The sequence below is a fragment of the Maniola jurtina genome, chromosome 11, assembly GCF_905333055.1.
Source record: "Maniola jurtina chromosome 11, ilManJurt1.1, whole genome shotgun sequence".
NCBI lineage: Eukaryota > Metazoa > Arthropoda > Insecta > Lepidoptera > Nymphalidae > Maniola > Maniola jurtina.
In genome coordinates, this window is record NC_060039.1 from 8,549,137 (window position 1) to 8,564,753 (window position 15,617).

The 15,617-nt window shown below is 36.6% G+C and overlaps 1 protein-coding gene across 1 annotated transcript in view; it reads left to right on the forward strand.

The window, feature by feature from the left end:
* The window catches only part of LOC123869329 (cadherin-related tumor suppressor), a 155,449-nt gene extending 142,512 nt beyond the window's left edge, over positions 1-12,937 (forward strand). Inside the window, exons 10-17 of the mRNA XM_045912199.1 lie at positions 341-1,130; positions 1,334-1,358; positions 7,790-7,850; positions 8,566-8,714; positions 10,160-10,411; positions 10,988-11,179; positions 11,649-11,820; positions 12,539-12,937. Coding sequence (XP_045768155.1) covers positions 341-1,130; positions 1,334-1,358; positions 7,790-7,850; positions 8,566-8,714; positions 10,160-10,411; positions 10,988-11,179; positions 11,649-11,820; positions 12,539-12,611 — 1,714 coding nt within the window. The 3' untranslated portion in view covers positions 12,612-12,937. The remainder of the gene's footprint in view (positions 1-340; positions 1,131-1,333; positions 1,359-7,789; positions 7,851-8,565; positions 8,715-10,159; positions 10,412-10,987; positions 11,180-11,648; positions 11,821-12,538) is intronic.
* The last annotated feature ends 2,680 nt before the right edge of the window (positions 12,938-15,617 follow it).

The following is a 15,617-nucleotide window of genomic DNA, read 5'->3' on the forward strand; positions in this document are numbered from 1 at the left end:
TTAGGCATTTACTTGGTGAGGATCTTGCGAGATTTTTAGCATCGTAGCTCGTAGCCCTTGGAAAACAAAATCAACAATAAATATTGACGAAGCTACGTGCAAAGTTGTCAGGCATAATATGATTATTGCACTGCACTGACTCCAGTCATTGAAAATGTAACAAAAGGAATTTAAATTAATTTATACTTAAAAGTTCCGCTAAATTTTTAGTTGACCGTTTGTTCCTTGCGACCGTCGAAATATTTTACACCTAAAGTGTACCAGATGTGTAGTGTAAAAGATGATACAAAATACAATAAGTACTGCAAAATAGTAATAATTGTAATTTTTTTTCTTACAGAACATTGAACTTCAATAACGAACCTCTTCTAATTGGTGGATTACATAAAGCAGATCCCGTATTAGAGCGTCCAGGACAAATTCATTCCGATGACTTCGTTGGCTGTATGCATAGTATTACCATAAATGGTCGTGTACTAAATTTAACGAACCCGTTAAAAGCACGTGGAGTCGAAGCTAACTGTAAACGGAAAGAAAAAGGAGCCTGTTATAAAGAAGATATTTGCGGAGTGGGAGAGTGCTTTGATATGTGGAAAACACATTATTGTAAATGCAGTAATAATTTTATTTCACCTGACTGCTCGAATTCTCTTCAAAGTATATCAATTGGTGAAAATGGTTTTGTTACATACATTATATCAGAGAAACACAGGAGGATGCAATTGCTTGAAACATTTTACAGTGGTAATAGTATGTGGGAGAAGAAAATTGGTAAAAGCACTGGCAAAAACAGTATAAAAGTAAATAATCCTGCGAAACATTTATCATTTTTCTTTAGAACGCACAAAAAAGATGGAGTCCTTTTTTATGCAGCTACTGAAAAATATTACACCCTTATAGAATTATTAGGGGGTAGAGTCTGTTATACTTCAAAACAAAACACTATCGTAAACATGAGCCAAACTGAACAACTCGATGTTGCGGATGGAAATTGGCACAATATTACCTTATTATCTCATGGAAGAAGTATAAGAGTAATTGTAGATAATAGAAATATTGGTGAGGAACTGGATGCTGCAGGAGTTCATGATTTTTTGGATCCCTATTTAACTACTATATCGCTGGGAGGAATGAAAGTCGAGTGGGTATCAACTTTTAATAAGTTTGAAGGTTGTTTAGCAAATTTTACAATTAATAATGAAGTTCAACCATTTACTGGAAATGGCAGCATTTTCAAAGAAGTAACCAGAACTGGTAAAATTCTAAATGGATGCCATAGCGCTTTTGGCATAGGATTGGCTCAAAACCCAGATCCCCTAAGTATAGGGTTGACACTTGTAATAGTATTTTTTATAATACTCATAGTCGCTATATTTGCATCTTTTATTGTATTTCGACTTCGGAAGCAAAAGAAAGAAAAAGGCAGTGTACCAAGCGGCAAAAGTAACGTTTTACATACCAAACAAAATGGGGGGCCTGCAATGTTGAATGCACCGAATCTTATAGCTGGAACAAATGACAGTCTTATGAACAGAAATATTCATAATAATGAAACTAGTCTGAATAGTTATATGTCTGAAAATGCAGATATTATGCGAAATGTTGGTCACATTGTGGGCCCAGAGCTATTATCAAAAAAATACAAAGATCGTGAAATAATGAATTTGGATGCTCCTAGACCACAGCGTCCTGATATAATAGAACGTGAAGTAGTTGGTAAAAGTCCTGCACTTAGAGAAGATCATCATCCTCCACCACCTCTTTCTTCAAATACTTCGCATCATACTCATGATCATCCAAGTGGGATGGATATAAATTCTGAAATTCCTGAACATTATGATCTGGAGAATGCCAGTTCAATAGCACCGTCTGATATAGATATAGTTTACCATTATAAAGGATTCCGCGAAGCCGCAGGTGTTCGAAAATACAAAGCAACACCACCACCCATTGCAGGCTATCATCACAAACATCAAACTCCACAACATAGACATTCTCCTCATCATCCTAGTGGATACCCACCCAGAGTATTGTCACAAGCTTCACAGCCACCTCCACAACCAAGACAACATCAGACAACTCCTCTTGCTCGATTGTCACCCAGTAGTGAACTAAGCCAACAACCAAGAATACTTACTCTTCATGATATATCTGGAAAACCTCTCCAAAGTGCGTTACTGGCTACAACATCAAGTTCAGGTGGAGTTGGTAAAGATGCTTTACATAGCAATAGCGAACGTAGCTTAAATAGTCCTGTGATGTCCCAACTTAGCGGACAAACTTCATCAGCTGGCAGAAAAACTCCCAGTGCCACAGCTCAAGTTCCTCAAGTTGTTTCGGTGGGCACTGGTGCAGTTGGTCTAACCGCGGAAGAAATAGAAAGAATGAATGCTAGGCAGCGAACGTCAAGTCTTGTGTCTACGCTTGATGCTGTATCCAGCTCAAGTGAAGCACCGCGTGGAGGAGGTGTCGGTCATCACATGTCACACAGACATCATTCACAACAAGTAGACAATAGAAGCTCCACTGGCTCAGATGATGAAAGTGGCAATGACAGCTTTACTTGTTCTGAAATAGAATATGATAATAATAGCATAAATGCTGATAAACCGGACGATGTAAGAAGGCCAAATGTAAATACTGGAAATAATAACAAAAAACCTATCTTACCGCCTCCATATGAAAGTTTTGATTCTTCGTTCCGAGGATCTTTGAGTACGTTGGTTGCATCAGACGATGACTTAGCTCCACACGTAGGTTCGGCTCTTTATAGACAGGTGAATGGTTCTCCAGCACCAGCCACTCTCGGCTGGGACTATCTACTGAATTGGGGACCTAATTTTGAAAGTATGATTGGTGTTTTCAAGGATATAGCTGAGTTACCTGACTCCGTAAATGGTCGAATGTCTTCTTCTTTGAGACTGCCGAATGGAACACCGAAACCGTCCGAAGAATATGTTTGATACCTTGGAATTAACTAAATACACTAAATTGTAAATAAATTTTTGATTTAATTATGTAAATTTACAATTATTGTTGTACAATATTGTTGGGATCTTGTATCAAGGTCTTATTTGTTTCATTTTTCTTGCCATATCTTGTTGAAATGTAAGTAATTAAATATTAACCCGTGTTAGATGGTTAATATCGTGAACCTCATTGTATATAATTAATGTAGAATATTTGTAGATATAAATTTTGTAAGATGTTAGAGTAAATATTTTTGTATAAATAATATTGCGTTGAGGAAGACTTATTTTTCGAGATGATTCATAATAGATTTTTAACTAAACATACATTCAATGGTTGTAAAAAACGATTAGCTCATTTTTGTAATTTTTTTTGTACTTTAATTGAATGAACTGTGTTATTAGAATGATTAAAAAATCGCACATTATTAGGGTATTGTAAGATTCAAAAGAAATATCTATTCAAAAGCTTTAAATGTAGTATTACATTTTTTTCGTAAACAGAGCTCTTCATATTTTAATATTTATAGGTGCTTAAATGCAGTTTTGTAATGAGCCATATTAATTAGTGAACAACGTGCCAAATGCGTCTTCTCATCAAACGAACTGACTGATTTACTTATACTTACTGAAACTGTTGTGAATAATAAATTCATATAAATTATTTTGTGTACTTATTTAATTGGTATCTAAGTAGGTATACACCGCTAATTTTTAATTACCACCAGATGATGCCCGCGACTCCATCCGCGTGGATTGCGGTTTTTTAAAAATCGCATGGGAACTCTTTGCTTTTCCGGGATAAAAGTTGCCAAAGTCAATTTCCGGGGCGTAAGCTACCTCCGTACCAAATTTCGTATAAATCGGTTAAACAGATAGCCCTTAAGAATCCCGTAGGAACTCTTTGATTTTCCGGGATAAAAAGTAGCCTGTCCGTCCTCGGGATATAAGCTAACTCTGTACCAAATTTCATTATTTTTCTATGACGATCAAACCGAGAGTTCCCTCACTTTTCCTCTGTGACTCTGGTACTGAATTGATATAGAATAGTAGGTATAGGAACTGTCATATAATATAATATGACAGTTCACAAACAAAATGACATCGCTTAAGTGGCCAGGTATTCTTAAAATGAGAACAAACATATTTATTCTAAAATGAAAGTTAACACACTTAGGAGCAAGTCTAACAAGGAACTTTGAAATAAAGTTAAACTATTATTTTTATTTTCCGGACCGCTTTTGAAACACTTATTACAAATCTTGTAGATTCTCATATCGCTGGACTACTGTGTCTTATTTTATACTGTGTCAGAACTAACATCTACCACGTATCTACAAAGATTTTTATTTACAGTAGGTACTTACCTACATAATTGATAAACAAGTGTTACACAGATTATAGGTTTGAAGGAAGGGCATATTTTAAAGGACACTTACGAGTACAATGCATTACAAATATTTAACTTAGTTATTAAGTATTAACTAGCTGATGCTCGCGACTTTATCTATGTGGATTTAGATTTTTTTAATCCCTTGGGAGTTCTTTGATTTTTCGGGATAGAAACTAGCTTACCTATCGCACTTTCAGATTTTTCGAAAAGCAACAACAACACATCACGTCGATGTGTTGCTCTGATGCGGCATGATTGAAGAAAAAACCAGCAAGCAAACACATATTCGCATTTATAATATGGTTAGCTATTATTTAAATACGACAGTGTGTTTGTTTGTTGATTATTGGTTTATCCTAATTACGTCGCAACGGATCAGCGTGATTCTTATTTTTTTTTGTATTGCATGTGTGGAGTTGTAAAGATTTTATTTCGGAAAATTAAAGAGTTCCCACGGAATTCCAAGTGCTCTTGGCAGGTATAATAAAGCGGTGGCCGGTGACTTCCCAAATTCTTCGGACGAAATGAAAATACCAAATTCGGACCTCCAAAGTGGGTCACCCACCCAGTTACCGACTTGAGTCAAGGGCGCTCAAAAATCACAATTGATTTCACTGCGTTGTCACACCTAGGCCACATACTACTCCGAATCACACTAATATTATAAAGGCGAAAGTGTGTGTGTGTGTGTGTGTGTGTGTGTGTGTGTGTGTGTGTGTGTGTGTGTGTGTGTGTGTGTGTGTGTGTGTGTGCGTGCGTGCGTGCGTGCGTGCGTGCGTGCGTGCGTGCGTGCGTGCGTGCGTGCGTGCGTGTGTGTGTGTGTGTGTGTGTGTGTGTGTGTGTGTGTGTGTGTGTGTGTGTATGTTTGTTACTCCTTCACGCAAAAACTACTGGACGGATTGAGCTGAAATTTGGAATAGAGATAGATAATATCCTGGATTAGCACATTGACTACTTTTTATTCCAGAAAATCAAAGAGTTCCCACGGGATTTCGAAAACCTAAATCCACGCGGGCGAAGTCGCGGGTATCGGCTAGTTGTTATAATATTACAGTCGGCAGTCCGCACCTTTTCAAACTACAAGAGTAAATTAAAAATTTATAACACCCGCGACAAGTGAAGGTTACAGTAACTAGAAAAGAGCTGATAACTTTCGAATGACTGAACAGATTTTCTTGGATTATAGCTAAGAACACTCTCGATCAAGCCACCTTTCAAACAAAAAAAAACTAAATTAAAATCAGTCCATTCGTTTAGGAGACACGATGCCACAGACAGATACACAGATATACACGTCAAACTTATAACACCTCTCTTTTTGGATCGGGGGTTAAGAACTCTAAATCGCATTCTTTATTCAAATCGGGTACCATAGCACACTTTTTGATGTCAATTATTTTGTTACGTAAACTTAAAATTTAAGCTACGAGGGTTCCAAACGCACTCTGATCTGAAACGAAGTCAGAGAGCTTTTGAGATAAGCTTCCGAATCTTTAATTAAAAAGTTGCAGTATATGTTGTGGGTATGAAGATTAGAATAGATTTTTATTAAGGAGATCCTTATTTTGATACTGTATAAAAGATTAATTTTTCCTAAAATTATAGCTTGTCGCGGGTTCTTATTCTAAGCTTGTCACATATAGGCAGATACTTTATTTACGTGTATATTTACAGAACCGTTTTGTTCGTAACAGTTAGGTTATCAATTTAAGCCCTTAATATTCTAATTATGAAGCGATAAGCACTTGGAAATACAGCGATAAGGTCGCAAAGCAATAAAGAAATGCCTGTAAAGTCTGATAAATAATTGGCTTCATTATCATGTTTTAGAACAGCGTGTCTATAGAGTATGTAAAGTAAACATAATATTAATATAATTACGCCCAAATCTTGATTATGAATTCAAAAAGAAGAACCTTATTGACACATTTGATCCATGTGCAATAATCAAAAATAATGACACAATTGTTTTTGCTACTTGGTATGAATTTTGTTTCCACCTTACTTTCTAGAGTCAGAAAACAACGAACAATTTTTGATCAATAAAAACTTACGAGAAAATATTATGTCGTTAGGTAAGTACTACTTAGGTACCTACCATGATTTTAAACCTTGGATTTTATGATACTAGGTAGTTTTGTATATTAATAAAGTAGTGTATGAAACTGCAAATACCTAGGAATGGAAACATTTCTGCGGTTCAGTTTTTGAACTCACACTCATATTTTAATATCAATAATCAACTATAAGAATTATGAGAAATGACTTCCAAAACGGAGAAAGTTTTCATTACACGCATTTTTTTTTTCGGGTTCCGTACCTCAAAAGCAAAAAGGAATCCTTATAGGATCACTTCGTTTTCTTTCTGTCTGTTTGTCTGTCAAGAAACCTATTGGGTACTTCCCGTTGACCTGGAATCATGTGGCAGATAGGTAGGTCTTATAGCACACAAGGAGAAATATCCAAAAACCGTGAGTTTGTGTTACATTACAAACAAAAAATTAAAATGTGGTCTTGACTTGTAGTATTTCAACTTTCAAAGTAAGATAACTATGCAAAATGGGAAGTTATATGAAACGGCTTTACCTGTACATTCTAAAACAGATTGTTATTTATTTTCATGCACAATGGTTTTTGATTTATCGTGTAAAATGTCAAAAAAATACGTCTGTAGTACGGAATCCTTGGTACGCGAGTCTGACTCGCACTTGGCTGTTTTTTTTTAATGAGGGAAATAGGAATGCAAATTTTAATAAAGAATCTTGAGAAGGTAAATTGGATTAGTTCTAATGCAAAGAAATCCATTTTCTACGTCACATACATAGAAAATGGTTTTCTTGATGAAAATCGATAAAAATATTTCATGGTAGGTAATTGTTATAATAATATTATGAATGTATGTGATTTTTTTTCTAAATTCGCTACTCCAGTATGCCTAGTTCTTGAAACCAGATAAGTAGCATGTCACAGTTAAAACTAACCGTATTATACGTAAAAAAATAAAAGTTGGTGTTACAAATGTTTGTGTTACGGATTCTCCATAAAAAAGTTAAGGGCAAAATTAAAACCATAGTTTAAACTAAAAATTCATTACCTATTTTTAAAATTTAGCGTTCAACAGTCCATTCACTCATTAGACTTGTTAGGTAGGTACTTGTAGGAGTGTTGAATATTAGTTATATGAAAAAGTCATAAATAATAATGGTGCATAAGATTTAAAATAATATTATTACAGATTTGGTAGCCAATTTATTGTTTATGATGATGATGAAAGTCTGGACATGGATATTCTTCTTGTTATGTATATTTTGTGAGTTATACTTACGTTTTGAGTGTAGAGCGAGTCCTATTAGTCTAGCGATAAGCATTAATAACGGAGAAATTTAATAATTGGTTTCAGCATTGGAAATTCCAACTGTTTATACGTATTGTGTGACACCACCTTTAAAATGTCCTAACGAAAATATCACTTTTTGGCTTTACACTCGGTAAGCTGGTTTTGTAATATTTTATGAATCAAAAGATATTTCATAATAAATGCGTGTTCTACAAAATCACGCGGATGCGGTGGCGGATGCGAACATGTAACTAGCATGAAACTAGCGCTTTATTGAAGTATAGTGCCGATAATTGAAGGCATGAGGCCTGGGACCATCAAAATAAATAAACAGAACGGCTATTTAGTACTAAATTTTTTTTCTATAAAGCTGTCTTACTAGTAAGACGTTAGCCATCAATTGCCGCTTGCATCTAAGAACTTTTGTGTGGAATAGCCATTGAGTATTTACTCAATTTTTTCTTATGAAACGCAGTCGGTTTCAAAGTTACGCGGTCTTAAAAAATTTCATACAAATCTTTGAGCCCCTGTAATTATAAAACTACATATTTAAAAAAAAAATCTAAAACACCACAGACACAGATATTAGTTTCTAGAATATGTCTGCAAAATTTCATGGACTTTGGTTGTTTAATATTCAAATGAAATTGGAACTACGATTGTATGAAACGAGTGACGGAGAGAGCCCTGTTAATGTAATTCATATTTGTATTACAAATGTGATAATGTAACTATCTGTCTCTTTTAAACTACTGAATAGATCTTGATAGGTATGATTTGGAATACAGATAGCTTCTTAGTGTTTCCTTTATTTAATATCCACTACGATCGTAATTACCTACCTGACATTTTATTTTACCGAACAGGACCAACCAAGAAAAACCAGTTGAATTAAAAATATATGAACCTGATTCTATAACTTCAGCCCCGTGGGTCAAACACGCTCCAATAAAAATATTAATTCACGGTTATACAGGGGACAAGGGCTATTCACCGAACACAGAAATAAGGCCAGGTAGTAACTTAATTTTGTGTTACGAAAATTGTATACTGTACCTACTTCAAATCTACATATTATGTAAAATAAATGATATGTTAATTATAACCTATAACCCTGCCACAAAAATATATAAGGTTTACAACAAATATACAGGGTGTAAAGGGCATGCTAATGAAAACTGAAACCAGGGATACAGTACGAGTAGGTACTAGCTAGGTACCTAAATGATTCTGAGTCCGTCAACATTGGAATTTTCATCGGCTTTTCGTATATTTACGATATTTCTTTGCATTTTTTAAACAAATTACAAAATGGAATCACATATGTGAAATAACCCAACTTGGTTTTAAATAAAACGACGATATTTAACATAAAACGCGATCAGCCGTTTATCAAAAGTTTAAGGAGGGTCATGCCTCGATTTTGGTATAGTCCCTTGTTCTTTATAGAACCTAAACAAATGGTAGACATCTTGGAAAAATGGATGAGTGGCGCGATCTGCCCATTTTTCCGGCGCTTTAGACCTTCTGGAGATAGGTATTGCATTCGTAGGTGCATCGTTCATGATTTCATTATCAGTTTGCGGTAATAAGGTCGTATGGGCTGCATACGCATTTCAGTGAGAAGCTACTTGTTAAGTAAACTAAGACAAACTAATGTATTACCACAGATATTACTTACAATAGCGCTTAGGTGGGGACAGTAGTCGAGCGTTGTGATCGCATTGTTCATGTTACATTGCGTGCAAAATTATAACATTACTGTTTCACCGGTAAGCCATTACTTTAGAAACAAATGGTATCTATATTTTGTGATTTCGTTATAGGCGTTAAATGCAACTCATTTACAAAGTTTTCGTGAGCATGTCCCTTAGGCGCCATCTTCACGGACGAAAGAATCGCGGCGATAGTGTTGCCGTGCCACCAGATTCCATTTCATCAGCCTTTATGATTTCACTGCTGGACATAGGCTTTTCCAAGAGCGCGCCACCAAACGCGGTCCTCCGCCTTCCTCATCTCCCCGCTCCCTGCCGCCTTCTTCAGGTCTTCGGTCCAGCAAGCTGGAGGTTGTCCCACACTGCACTTACTGGTACGCAGTCTCCACTCCAGAACTCGTCTGCTCCATCGGCCGCCGGTTCTACGACAAACATGACCTACCCATTGCCACTGCAGCTTGCTAATCCTTTAAGCTATGTCTTCTGCGAATTTCCTCGTTCCGGATTTTATCCCAACCTAGCTCGAGCGGACCTAACGGAGAGTGATACCCAACATAGCTCGCTCCATAGCGCGCTGAGCGACTTTTAGCCACCAGATTCGATACAACATATAGGCTTAATCCAAAGGCGATACTATCGCCGATGATAATAGGTCGGACTCATTGCGATCCCCTCGCCTGTGGAGATGGCACCTTAAACTCGGTATAATATTGTACTCGTTATCTTACTTTGTTTTATATTTTAGCATACATGGAATGTTGCGATTACAATATAATTAGTGTCGACTATAATCCTATAGTATTAGAACCTTGCTATTTACAAGCAGCCCAGAACACTGAATTGGCCGGGATGTGTACAGCGCAGTTGATTGACAACTTAGTGCAGAAATATGGATTCCCACTCCCAGACATTCACGTGATTGGATTTAGCCTTGGCGGACAAGTGGCTGGCTATATAAGTAACCATTTGAAGTCGGGAAAACTTAGCAGGATATCGGGTATAAGATATTCATATTTTATCTAGATTTTCAGCAACTATTCGGAAGGTCGGAGGTTAGATCCCGGTTTGACCTCTAACTTTTCGGAGTTATATGCGTATAAGCCAATATTAAATACCGATTGCTTTAACGGCTAAGCAACTTCGTGAGGAAACCTACATGCTTGAGATTTGACCATAATGTTCTCAAAGGTGTGAAAGCATGGCATCGTACCGGAACGCTTAAGTTTACTAAGTCTCCTCATTAAAGACGTAACCCTAGCCCGCTCCCCAGCGCTTTCCATTCAAATCAATCAAACGTAATTTTGATCTCAGTTGGATATTAACCAATCAAACTCAATGAGATTCACTCAATGAAAGATTTATAACTAAATCTTTGAGCCTGTGTTTACATGTTTAGTTCAACCAACTTATTTCGCTTGCTTTAACTGTGAAGGCACACATAGTGAGGAAACATACATGCCTGAGAGTTCTCCATAATATTCTCAAAGCTGTGTGAAGTCTGCCAATCCGCACATAGTCAGGTCTAAGGTCGGAATTATTCATAAGACTAACTTCTTTGTTTAAATCATTTAAGCGCTAGATCCAGCTCTACCTTTGTTCGTAACAAATAATAAAAAGAATAAAATCGATTCCGATGATGCATACTTCGTCGATGTCCTTCACACAAACGCGTTGCAGAAAGGGAAGCTAGAGGAATGTGGGCATGTGGACTTCTTTGCAAATGGGGGTCTGATTCAACCTGGATGTGTTGAAACTGAAAATAAGAGTGAGTAATATTATGTACGGTAAAACGTTTATTTATTCGTAATACTAGTAGTTAGTACTTATATTTAATTAATTGTTTATCCATACTAATATTATAAATGCGAAAGTGTGTCTGTCTGTCTGCTATTCATGCACGGACCATCCGTTTAACCGATTTTAACAAAATTTGGCATCTAGACAAAATTTGACATAGACTATTTTTGCCCCTAAAAATAAGAGTCCCGGCAGGATTTTTAAAAACCTAAATGCACGTAGATTAAGTCGCGGGCATCATTTAGTATTTATATAGAATATCACTGCTTGGCAAAAACCTCCCTCGTTTTCTTTTTCTTTTGCACTATGCGAACCATAGTTTCCCTCAAACGCTTCAATCTTGGCTTGCCACTGGGTTACCTGCGATAAATATGGCGTAGGTTAAGTATTGAAGCAAAGTAAACTCCTTACCTAATTATTAATATAATATATTATAGCTAAGTCGTCTTGTGACCATGATAGAGCTCCACAATATTTTGCTGAGTCGATCACAACCACGAAAGGCTTTTACGCGACCAAGTGCTACTCTTGGATCGCATACATGTTGGGCTGGTGTGAAACTATAGTCACAGATGAAGAAATTATAGTCGGCGAATACGTTCCAAGAAAGTAAGTGGGTAACTAAACCAACTTCTTCATTTTCTTGTCCTTATTCCAAGCTATGCGAAGTCGGCATAAATTGTCTTCTTCCACTCACTTCTATCAATCGTCAACGCTGGACTTCGTCTGTGTTGGCGTTTGCTAGCGCGCAAGCGGTGCCTTTTTGGAGTGTTTTTCATTTGTTAAAAGTGGCCGGTTTTTGTGTTTTACTCGTGTTTTTTGGTGGTGGAACTGACTGGGAAGCGCTCCAAAGATGCACCGCGCGTGTGTCGGCGAGCGCCGGCACAGACGAAGTCTATAATAGTTTCCCTAACTACAAACTTGACATTGGCTAAACTTTGTAAAGCCAGACGAGAGAGAAAAAAAATCTTCTTTTTCTTGTCCTTATTCCACGCTGTGAAGTTGGCACAAATTGTCTTCTTCCACTCACTTCTACCAATCGTCAACGCTCTATCACTCCTTACGCATTAGTCACACTGTCACACAATCCATCTATCTCTATCTCTTATTTGGTCTTTCTCTATTCCTTTCTGCTATTACTGTTTGTTGAACATGCGCTCCACATTCACTCTGAGACTCAATTTTCTGTATAACTGCAAAAAAAAATATGTTCCGGAAAGACGTGGAGATTCTGAAAAAGATAAGAAGAAATTACTGGGGGATATAAATATTGATGGATACATAATAAATTACTGGTAAATGATTTAACAATTTAATTATGTTTCAGCGCATCAGGGTCCTATTTCTTTAAAACCAACTCCAAATCTCCATATGCACTTGGCCCTACGAAGAAGAACTAGGGAATGACAATAATTGAAGTCCTTTTTTAATGACGCCAAGAAAATGAGAAAAAAAATCCGATTAATTTTATTAATTTCATTTAGTAACAATTAAACGGAATGTTCGTATTTCTTTTAGAGGTTTTTAGAAGCATACTTTACAGGCAATATCACCTTAAGCGATGTTTTTTTTTACTAATAACATTATAATTCCTACTGCTGACAAAGTAACCAAACAGGACCAAAAAAAACATGGATTTCGTTACAGTATGAATAATTACATACAACATTATTTCCGCAATTCATTTAACGTTGACCTTCGCAGAAAAAAAACTTTGTCAAATATAGACGATTGATTTATTAGTATAAAGTACAATTCTTAAAGTAAAGTAAATAATTCTTCGCCTATCTATGAAAGAGGAATCTAAAATCTAGAACTCTTTTGTTTCTAGGCGGGTACCTATTTGTAGTTTTGTACAAATTATGTAAGATGGATTTTTATTGGAGTTGAACCATGAAGTCGTTTCTCGGTATACCTACATTACCAATTTACCATCAAAAATCAAAGATCCGCGTTTGTTAACTTCAAGAGAATGAGTTCTTTAGTGTATCTAGGCTCTGACATATTATTTGACTAATATTATTTACTACCTTATTCCCGCAACTTCGTCCTCGTGCACTACACAAAAAAAAGCCTATTTTATCCGCTTGGGGGATGAATTTTCAATATACTTTCTTAGCGGATGTCTACGTCATACCTAATAGCTATTCATTGAATAGCTATTATGACGTAGACATCCGCTATATCGCTATTCAGACATGAATAATTTTCAGCCAGATCCGTCCAGTAGTTTGAGCTGTGCGTGGAAAGATCAATCAGTCAGTTAATCACCTTTTGCTTTTACATGCTTATTTAAAATTTAAATATATTAATGTAATATAATATTGGTACGAATGTTTATCACCATTCATAGAATTTTTAGACATTTTTTCACTATTATACCTATAAGAAAAAGTTTTCATGATTTTAAGAATTTATTTATGAGGTAAAGTGTATACCTATTATGGCACATATCTGGTGTCAATTAATGGCAGTGGTACAAAGTGAAATAAATTTGTACCTACCTATCAAATCCAAATGCAAATTAAAATTGGTTTCCAGTTTCCACTGAATGTTAAGTAACAAGCGGGTAAAACCCTATTACACAAAAACGGATATGACCGACAGTCACCTGTACTTTGTCAATATCCTTATAGGCATCCTCAATTTTACTGCAGTTTCAAAACCTCTTTATTAACTAATTTTGTAGAAGCCTTTGTCATAAATTGTGTAAGACGTGTTAGGTAGTGTTAAGTCGAATGAGGTAAGTTCATGGCTGGTAATAATTTTATTTATTAAGGCACTTGTCCGACCATCTGCATCGCACCGACGCGATAAGGGAGAAACGAGTTGAGCTGAAAACTAGAAAGAGGTCATAAAAGCCTCAATAGCTCAACGGTCATAGGAGCGGACTGAAATCTGAAAGGTCGGCGGTTCAAACCCCACCCGTTGCATTATTGTCGTACTCACTCCTAGCACAAGCTTTACGCTTAGTTTGAGGGGAAAGTCGTATGTTAGTCATGATTCAAATGGCTAATATTCTTTAAAAAAAAAAACGAGTTGAAGAGCAATGAGAAGCGAGTGTGTAGTTGGGATAGTTTGGTTGATGGGCCATGAGCGAATGCGCGAGTGAGTCGGGCGATTAATTTTACCGGTCTCTTGGATACTAGGCCGTGACATGTATGTATTGTATTTACTGTCTAGATCGCTAAGAGAGCGTCGCTGAGCGAGTTTTTTTTTTCTAATAGCTCTGTGACAAAATAGCGAGGAGAGAGTTCTCGCCGACAGAGTGCACAGTCAGCGATCAACTAGTAATATATTTATTTCTTTTATAGACAGAAATCATAGGTGCATCTATTTTTAATTATTGATATAGTCGATTGCTAGTCGTTTTTTCGTTGGCGGTGGGACAAGTGCCTAATGTTGGGTGTTTCTTGTGAAATTCCTGCGTCGAATGTCATTTTACAAGGATTTTTGCATCAATATAAAAATAAATTGAAAAGGGCTCTATATTCAAGGTAAAGTTACGTAGTATAGCGGATGACCTTAGGCCTTAACTCCACCTACGCTGATGTTGGTCGCATATCGATCGATTGCGATTGGTAAGCAACGTTGCCCAAGTCGGTATCTAGATGGGTGACCAGCTTTTACAGGACTATCTGAGCTTCGCAACCGGTTTTACATACACCACTCAACGCAATGTTAAACGCTTAATTCATTGCTTTTTATTCTAACACCCTATTTTTAGGGTGGGTCTACACACCTACCTTTTAGGGTTCCGTACCTCAAAAGGAAAAACGGAACCCTTTTAGGATCACTTTGTTGTCTGTCTCTCTGTCTGTCTGCCCGCTATAAATAGGGTATCTACTTCCCGTTGACCAAGAATTACGAAATTTGGTAGGTAGGTAGGTCTTATAGCACAAGTAAAGGAATAAATCCGAATACGCAGCTTAATGAAGCAAGGCTACGAAGCTGAGTGGAGCGAAGGTCGAGTAGGTGAAGCTAAATCACAGGATGACGAACAAAAAAATGCTCAAAAATGACACAACCTCCAACGTCACCCAGCGGGCGTTGGGTAAATCTAAGTAGGTAAACGAAGAATTGAAACAAATAATAGTCTGACTTCACCCAAAGATCTTGAGCTAAATGCTAACTTAAACCGTACCTACATAAACCTAAATTTCCCCATTCTTATACTTACCATTAATCGTAAGCCGTAACAGATAATTAATAAGTATATTATTATGTCGGAACCGATAGGCACCTAATTCGTGATGGTGAGCTATGAATATGTGGACTAAATAATTATGTACTTTGTTGTGGTACACTCTTTGATGTGGATATAAGTACAGGTACAGTAAGTATTTGAAGGGTAAAGAAGGGTAAAAAGTGTACGTTAGCATGTCAAATAGTTTACACAGGCTAAA